Source organism: Ursus maritimus, unplaced genomic scaffold (genome assembly GCF_017311325.1).
Source record: "Ursus maritimus isolate PB19 unplaced genomic scaffold, ASM1731132v1 scaffold_26, whole genome shotgun sequence".
Lineage (NCBI taxonomy): Eukaryota > Metazoa > Chordata > Mammalia > Carnivora > Ursidae > Ursus > Ursus maritimus.
In genome coordinates, this window is record NW_024425119.1 from 42,402,523 (window position 1) to 42,411,779 (window position 9,257).

The window sequence follows — 9,257 nt, forward strand, 5'->3', positions numbered from 1 at the left end:
ACGCCCCAGCTTCCCTCTAGGAAAGACCCAGTTCTTAGATGGAGGCCAGGGTCCCTTCAGGAGCAGGACCATTTCTGCCAGTAGACACAGGTAATTCTTTTGTTGAAAGCCACAAACCACACTACACTCACCCCCTTCCTGTGTTCCTCCTTTGTTCTCTCCCTCCTCTTCTTCCTCCTTCCTCCCAAACTCGGCCCCATGCTTCATGTGTGCTCGGAGAGCTGTTTGTTCAGCTCTATGGAGAAAAGTCACCTAGAACATGGGCTGCACAGGCAATCCGCAGTGTGTCCGGGGTGTGTGTGTGTGTGTGTGTCTGTGTGCCTGGGTGGTGCCTGCTGGGGTTGGTACTGAACTGAGTGCGTGTACACACCTTCACCACTCAGACACCAAGCCATCAGATTGTGCTGTTTATTGAGGATGCAATGGGAGGGCCTCTAAGAAGAAAGGAGATGTGAAGGGGCCTCGTCTTCTCCGCTCCTGGATTCAGGAGAGTGAAGAGACACCTGAGCCATGAGACGGGGCCAGGGTGGGGTGGGGACTGGCCTCTCTTGCTCGTTGTGCTTCGGCCCTCCCAGCATAGGCAGTTGCTGGGACAGAGGCCCCAGCGTGAGAGGGGGGCCTCGGTCTGAGACCCAGGGAGCCGGACAGAGTGGTTAGTGACTGAGCTGGAGGCTGGGTCGAGGGCAGAAGGTGAGGAGCCTGGAGCTGAGCCCATGGCCTGCCTGGGGGACCTCAGGCAAGGAGGTGAATGCCAGGCACGTGCCAGGAGGAATTTCACCAAGTTTAGCTGTCCACACCTGTCCAGGCTCAGGAAACCACAGGCTGGGAGAAGCGGGGAGGGGTGGGGGGACAACAGCAGGGCGGGGTGGAGAGGGGACTGACAGCGGGCTGGGGGAGAACACGTGTGGGAGACAGCTGGGGCCGCAGGGGTGGCGGGAGGGCAGGGGACAGCCCTCTCTACCTGCCGGCTTTCTTGGAGGGGGCGCTCTGGCTGGAGCCCTTCCCCAGGGTATCTTTGTAGTCGCTGCTGCTGCCCCTGCCCCGGCCGTCCCCGCCGCGGACGCTGCACACGCCAGAGATGCAGTTACTGCTGCCGGCCACGTAGCCGCCGCTCACCGAGCTGGGCCGGAAGCCGTAGCCGCCGCTGCCGCTCGTGCTGCTGATGATGGCTGCGGAGGGACCGCGGGGGCGGCGCCTCAGGGGCGGGGCCAGACGAGGCCACCTCCCCCCAGCCGCTCCGCCCCCTCCCTCTCCCCCTGGAGAAAACATCCCAAAAACCGCTTCCCCCAGGTCCTGCCCAGCCAGATGGCTGATTCTTAATTCTCAGAAGCCCAACACTTTGGTCCAGGTACCAATACCCCCGCTTGTCCTTCTGGACACACACACCGCCCCCCACCCCTTCTGTTAGCCGTTTTGCTAAACTTCCCTTCCAGCCTCTCCCTCTCACTAGCTGTCCAGCAAATGGCATCTTTTGGAGCTCTGGTTTAATTCTTAGTGTCGCTGAGACTGTCAGCTTAACCTCCGAGGTCCCCATTCGCTGATTCCCTGAGCCGCCTCTAACTCCCCAGGTCAGGGCTGGTCATGACTTGCAACCCTGGGGCCCCAGGCCTCACACACACTCCTCCTCTGTTCCCCCTTCTAGCAGCCACCCCCTGGGAGCAGGGAGGCAGAATACGCAGGAAGCCGCTCTGTGCTCGGAGTCAGGAGACCTGGTTGCTGGCCATGCCTGTATTATCTGGCCGCGTGATCACAAAGTTGTTTACTCTCTGGTCCTGAGTTTGCTCAGCTCCACACATGGGATGCAACTAAGGCCCTTTCCTATCGGCAGATTCTACAGTTTCAGGTCCCAGCATCCAAGTACTTACAGATGCTGACAGGGGAGGGAAATTCTCCTGACATCCTGTAAGGGAGAGAAATAAAATAAGAGTAAGCTGTCATCCAACCCACAATCTATTAACCCCAAATCTAGTGTCCCCACTGGCGTGATGTGGGGTTCTGAACCCGATGGGCACCTATGGAAATGCTTGGGCTTTTTGGCACAGGCAACAACCCAAATCAAACAGTAGTTGGCACGAGGTACGCAGGTGGGGTGGCATGCACAGTCCCCAAGGTCAGGCCCGGGTACTGAGTCTCTCCCATCTGCTGAGAACAGTGGGCGAGCTGGGATGGTTGCCCTGGGACATCTCAGACAAGCTCACCTTGTACCTGGATGGGTAAAGAAGATGGAACAAGAAGGACTAACATAGTAAGGGGTGGTTTGGCTTTTTTCTTTTTGTTTTGTTTTGTTTTTTTTGGTTGGGGTTGGTGGGGATAGTATGCCTAGGTATACCCAGGAAAATTGTAAGGCTGGAATGAGCTAATCCCCGAGGCACAGTGCCTGGCATGAGTGAGGGCTCACGCCGGGGTAGGTATTATTAATTACTGTTATTATTCCCATCAGCGCCACCCCTTCACTCCCAAGGACTCATCTTTTCTGGATGAGTATGTGCTAAGCTTTCTCTTATGTCCTTCTCAAACCCCTGGGGCTCCCCGGCTAGAGCACTCCCGACCTGCACTCCTCGCTCTCCAGCAGCTTGCGGTAGGTGGCGATCTCCATGTCCAGGGCCAGCTTCAGGCTCAGGAGCTCCTGGTACTCGCGCAGCATCCGGGCCAGCTCCTCCTTGGCCTGGTGCAGGGCGGCCTCCAGCTCATCCAGCTTGGCCCGGGCATCCTTCAGGGCATTGTCGCCCCGCTGCTCGGCATCGGCGATGGCCGTCTCCAGGTTAGAAGCCTAAACAGGGAATCTGAGAAGCTGGAAAACTGGATGGGATTAGAGTCATCCCCATCCAAATCCCACTAATGCTTGGAGACTCCTGGGTGGAGATGCCCACTTCCCCCTTTCCCACCCCCCACTCCTCTTCTAGGCTGGAGCCCCTTCTGGGGCCCGCAAGGCCTTCCTAGCTCTATCTCCACTTGCTTGTATTTAGGCACTGGTGGTGATGAAAAACAGTGCATCCTGCCTCCTGCCCTCCTGTGATCACGGCCAGTTCAGTACCATGTCAGTTCATTACAAAGACATTTACTTGGGCACCGCTATGCCAAGGATACAGAATCAGTAAGAGTAAGATTGGCTTTCTGCTCTTGAGTTGTTTAAAGTCTGGGAAGAGACATCCTTGGAATGTGGTGTTGTGGGTCCACTAGGAGTGGTCGCCCAGGTACATAGGACCACAGACAAGGGGTGCAGGGAGGGAGATTCCCCAGAACCAACTCTTATTTCTCGAGTGCTTACTGTATGCCTGGGCCTACCCTCAGCCCTAACATGCCTGTGGCATATCTTAGCTCATGCAGTGCTTACACTACCCTATGCAGAGAGGACAGCTAACTTGCCCCACATCACAGAGTCCCTAAGTGTTAAAGCCCCTTGGAAGGTGGAAAGAGCACTGAACTAAGAGCCAGAGTGGGTTCCAATCACAGCTCTGCCATGCGCCAGCTTGCCACCCACTTAACCTCTCGGAGCCTCTGTGTCCTCATCTGTAACGACGGAGAGCACTGGCCTCAGAATCTTTGAGACACGTCAGGGGGATCAAATGATAGGAGTCGCTGCTGTTGTTATTCTAAAACCTCATCCTGTCTCCCCACCTACTCAAGCTGAGACTGCAGCCAAGAGTCCCGGAAGGGGTCCAAGCAAGGCCTTAGTGAGTAGTTAAGTAGTTACAGAAGGCACTTTAATGGGTGCTCTCTGAGCCCACTTATCAGTCATTTCATCAACAAATGTTTATTAAGCTGCTATTAGGTGCCAGGCCCTGTACTAGATGCTGGGAAAAGAGTGGGGAACAGACCAGTTGGCTCCCTGCCTTCCTCCAGTTCTGTGGAAGAAGGGACAGGCTGGTGTAGGGCAATCACCCACGTGTGACAAGGACAAGAGAAGCACAGATGCCAGGAGAGCACGTGATTAGGGCAGAGGGAACGGGGGGGGGGGGGTCCTAGCCCATCCTGGAGAAAGAGAGAGACGGCTTCCCGCAGGAAGGGCTTCAAAGCAGAGGTTCGTGGGCTAAGTGGGAGATGAGATGCCCCAGGGATGTCTGCTCTAAGTATTTGAGGCGGTGACCTCATGGGCTCCTTTCCTCTCATAGGCAGAGATTTGAGAGGCTGATACCCTTGGCCAACTCATTCTCCCTCCAATTATGCCCTCTTGCCCCAGGCATGGGCAACCGGTCCCCTCACCTGCTTCTTCACATTCTCAATCTCTGAGCGGATTCTCTGGATAAGCCGGGTGAGCTCCGAGATCTCGTTCTTGGTATTTTTGAGGTCGTCCCCGTGCCGGCCAGCTGCCAGCTGCAGCTCCTGGAACTGGGGACCCCAAGCACAGAGCCGTGGTGAGCACGATGAGTGTGTCATAGGGCTACAGGATGTCTCGGGATTGCTGAGGTCATGGGGGAAGGGCATGTTGGACACTTAACTGGATGGACATGGCCTCTGTGCTGGGAATGATCAGGCCCAGCCCTCATGCCTGCTGGCGTTGCCCTCCCCGGTCCTGCTTCAGCCCCGCACACCTTGGTCTGGTACAGCGCCTCGGCCTCGGCCTTGCTCTTCAGGGCGATCTCCTCATACTGGGCACGGACCTCATCAATGATGCTGTCCAAGTTCAGGTCCCGGTTGTTGTCCATGGACAGGATGACGGACATATCACTGATGTGGGACTGGATCTGAGCGATCTCCTACATTGGAAACAGGGCTGGTCTCAGGACTTGACTATCAGAGGCTAACACGCCCCCACTCCTCTTCCCCCCCAAGCAAGATAAGCAAATCCAGATGACGCTAACTTAGTCTCTGGACCAAGGCTATTGCTCCCTGGGCAAAGTGAGTTCCCTCCAGGCCCCAGATAGATTCCTACCACCACAAAGCCAGGGCCTGGACCATTCCTTTTCCACCCAGAGCATGGAGATTGGGAGCCTCTCAGGGCTGAAATGGGAGATGGATGACTAACCAGGGGGTCTCCCTGAGAGCAGAGAACCTCTCCCAGCGCCCAGAACAGAGTGTTACTCACTGGCTGCCCTCAGCGGGGGGATGGGGAAGGTGGAGACACAGACTTACAGCTTCATAGAGACACTTGAAGAACTTGATCTCCTGGTCCATGGAGTCCACTTTGGCCTGGAGCGCCACTTTATTGGCATAAGCTGCATCCACATCCTGAAAGATGCCCCCGACATCCCTCGGTCACTGCCGGTGCAGCCGAGAAGCAAACACCCACCCCAGCCTGGGTGCCCTGCACACCGAAATGGCTGCCCCTTTCTGTCTGAGAAGCTCATGGGAAAGGAGAGGACGGAGCGAAAGGCCCAGCCCTGCCCCATCCTGAGACTCCGTTCCCTTAGCAGGGTTGGGGTACCCCTCTAAGGAAGGGAGCCCCAGCCAGGCTGCTGTCAGTCGTCCCTCGGATGTCTGAATCAGGCCCTACGGCCGCAGGGGAGCCCCGTGTGTCGTCCTCTGCTGTTCTCCACTGTGGACGTGAAACCCTCAGGAAGGCCATCATCCTCTCTGCCTTTTCATTCCCTTTCTGGATAGTCCACTGTGGTTTTCCTCGGCCTTCACGTCATTAGTTTGCCATCAGTGCTCTCACTGAGAGCGGAGCACACTGGTAGGCTCGGCGCTGCCTGGTCCCAGGCCAGCCCTGCACTCAAGGCCTGCCTCCCCCTCACCTTCTTGAGCAGCACAAACTCGTTCTCTGCAGCGGTGCGCCTGTTGATTTCTTCCTCGTACCTGCAAGAACGCCAGGACTCGGTCGGTGACTACGTCTCACTGAGAACCCTCTTGCACTCAAGGAAGACTCTAAGCAAGAGGCAGTGTGCCCATCTGAGGGACAGATGCTAGTGGGCCACAGACTCCTGGGCTGGTGGGGCCACCAGGCAAGGAAGGCTTCCTGGAGGAGGGGACATGGTAACGAAGTTTGGGGGGGAAAAAAAGGTGATTATTGAAGATCCAGCTACAAAAATGAGGTAGGAGCATGTGGAGCAAATGTTCTAGGGGAAATCATAGGAAGCAAGAAGCAGGCTCCTCCTTGAAAATTTGAATAAAGCCTTACAAATGAATGGGAGTGTTTCCGTAGTTCCTCCTCATAGCCATTCTGGGGGTGGATGGATTTCAGCCCCCTTTTACCAATGAGGACCCAGAAGCTCCAGGAGATGATGTGTAGCTTACCCAAGGTTTTCCTCATCCAGCCAGAGATGGTCCTTTGACCACTGTCCAGCTAACCGGACAGTTGTCCTAAGTGCCAGACCAGAGGCTGGAGAAGCAGAGAGCAAGTTCCAGAGTCTTGTTGGAATAATTCTGCTTGGTATGACAAGGAACACTGCCCCGCATCTCCACAAATGTTAAGCCAGGGTGGCTGCCACTCCCACAGGAGGAGCTCAGAGGGAAAGGGGCAGCTGTCCAGCTGCAGGGACTCCCATCCCCACTCACCTCCTCTTGTAGTCCTCCACCACGTCCCGCACGCTCCTCAGCTCCGAGTCCAGCCGCACCCTGTCCCCGGACAGCGTCTCCAGCTGCTTGCGCAGGTTGCTGATGTAGCCCTCGAGGATGGGCTCCAGGTTGTTCTTACAGTTGTTCAGGTCCAGCTGCTGCAGCAGCTCCCACTTGGTCTCCAGCACCTGGTTCTGCTGCTCCAGGAACCGCACCTGGGGCCCAAAGCACAGCCAGTGTTGAGCCCCCATGGAAATAGTCACACCTGTCATTCACAAGGCTCTGTGCAAACCTGCATTTTCTCCTTTACCCGCTCACAACAGCTACAGGAGGCAGGCAAGTCGTTAACCCCACTTAATGGAAAGGAAACGGAGCCATAGAGAAGTTTAGCCTCTTTCCAAGGTCCAACAGTTTGGTAAGCAAGGGAGCCCAGAAATGAACCCAGACATATGTCCCCATAACTCATGCATCCAGTTACTCAGAACCCATTATGGCCAAACCAGCTCAGGGCAGGGGCATGCCTAAAAAAATACCAGGACAGAGGCAGGCTGGGTCCATCTTTGGAAAGGTTGACCATTCTAAAGAAGGGAATCTCCTCTTCATTTCATAGCATATCGAGTTCAGTGAGGCTCAATGGGCCATGAGCTTCTGGGTGTTCTAAATTTCTGCATCAGGCCCCAACTCCATCATTGCTCGTGGTCTCTTCCCTCTGCGCTAGTTCTGCTCCTTAGAACCATCATCCGCAGAGCAAGAGTGACACGTGGGGCAAGATGGATAGACAGCGCTCCCCATGCCACTGTCGCCTCACTGGGCCAGGAAACTGACCAGAGGGAGGGGATCAACATACTCCTCCCTTGTGGGGTTGGGGGAAGGTGCACAGTTTTTAAAATACGACTTAATCCACTGAGCACAGCCACTGTCTAAATCAGGTTGTGTTCCCTACTGTCATAAGCACAGGCCCTCAGAAAACTGGCTGAGATTCGGTGTTGAGATGGGATCAGCCACCGAACTGCTCGGGCCCCCAGCAGATCATCCAGCATCGGTTTGGTTTAACCAATCCTGACTCTTCCGTGTATATCCCTCCCACTGAGCCTCAGCCACAGAGCACACCCTGCACCCAGGACACCACAATTGGCATCTGGACTGCACACTGGACAATCGGGGTCACCGACAGGATGTATCCACATTTGGGAGGAGTAAAGAGCCAAAAAGACAGTGCTGGCCCCTAGGTGAGCAGGGGATGCTCGGAGCAGGAGTCTAGAACTGGGGTGTGGGACAGAGGGACTGGTAGGCTCCAATGGCCATTGACCATTGCAACCACAGGCTTTGTCCTGCGCTGACCCATCCTGGGTGCCTCATTGTCATGGAGCCAGTGTAGCCCCCCAGGCCCCAGGACAGGGTCTCACCTTCCTTCCCTCCCACCCCCGCCCCAGATGCCATACACTGGCAAGGCTTGTCCCTCCATGCTTTTGCTGACTCATAGAATGGGAGCAATAATTTCTCATCTACCGAAAGTCAGGGGCCTATCTGGCCTGGATGATGCCTTGAGGCTTCCTCCAGACCTTTGGATCCTCCCCTTCTCAACACTCCTCCCCCAGCTCTTGAAGATGAAAACGATAGTAACAATCACCAGCACCTGGGAGCACCTAGTATGTGTGGGACACTGTGCCAAGATCTTCCCGCGCATTTTCTTTTATCAACCTGACAAAACTCCCCAGACGCAGGCTATTATCTGCATTACAGAGATAAGGAAACAGAGGCACAGACAGGATAAGTAACTCCCCACACAGCTGGCTATGTGGCTGGCTTAGCGAAGACACAGCTGGAAAGTGATGGGGCCGGAGCTGAAGCCGGGTCTGACTTCAGAGCACTGCCGAGGCGTCCTCCCCCACTGCACCCTTCCGCCTCCCTTGAGAGTCCTTAGCTGACGGCAAAAAGGCCCACGGCCGAGCCATCTGGGAATGACCACACCCCGATGCTCCTGACCCATCTAGTCAAATGACTAGTGGATGAGACCTGCTCACAATGGACGGGAGGAAGACTCCGGGGTGTCTCCTCTCACTGGCTTTTTCCACGCACAGCATGCATGGACCCCAGGCTTAGCAGTAGCACCACGCTGACCCTCGAGTAAGAAGCGGGGGTCTTTCCTTCGGAGCTCCTGCCAGTAACCCCCAGAAGCCTCTGCCAGTAGAGACAGACCTCCTTCTGTGTTCTCTTGAGAAAGACTGCAGGGAATCGTACATAAGCCACCCCGATGAAAGAAAACACCTGCTCCATCCACAGTAAGTGCCTCCTCCTAGCTAACCTGAATCCCTTCTGCGGTAACAGAAGCTCATGCTCTGAGAAGAGAAGGTGGACCCACCTTGTCGATGAAAGAGGCAAACTTGTTGTTCAGAGCCTTGATCTGCTCCCGCTCTTGGGCTCTCACTTTCTGGATCTCAGGGTCCAGCTCCACGTTGAGGGGGGCCAGGAGGCTCTCATTGACGGTGACCTGATGGATGCCTCCAGGTGGGCACACGGACGGACACACGGGCCCCAGGGCCACACTGCCGAACATGCTGCCAGCAAAGCCACTGGCCCGGCCTCGACCAAACCCATAACCTCCGCTCTTGCCGCTGCCGCTGGCCACGTTGAAGGAGATATTCCGGATGCCCCCCAGGCTGTAGAGACTCCGGCTTCCGAAGCCCCCGCTGAGCCCTTTGCCCCCTGCCCGGTAAGAGGATGAGCTGCCCCCTGAGAGCACCGCCGAGCAGCCGCTGAAGCCCCCCTTGGTAGCAGCTCCCGACTTGCAGGTGAATTGGCGGCTCATGCTGGTAGTGGAG

The 9,257-nt window shown here is 56.2% G+C and overlaps 1 protein-coding gene across 1 annotated transcript; it reads right to left on the reverse strand.

The window, feature by feature from the left end:
• Positions 1–400: 400 nt before the first annotated feature.
• Positions 401–9,257, reverse strand: KRT71 (keratin 71). Its single transcript, XM_040642506.1, has 9 exons — positions 8,798–9,257; positions 6,436–6,650; positions 5,676–5,736; positions 5,074–5,169; positions 4,533–4,697; positions 4,204–4,329; positions 2,550–2,770; positions 1,866–1,900; positions 401–1,169 (listed from the first exon to the last, which is right to left on the reverse strand). Exons 1-9 carry the CDS (start codon positions 9,242–9,244, stop codon positions 958–960), a joined length of 1,578 nt encoding a protein of 525 aa, XP_040498440.1. The 5' UTR covers positions 9,245–9,257; the 3' UTR covers positions 401–957.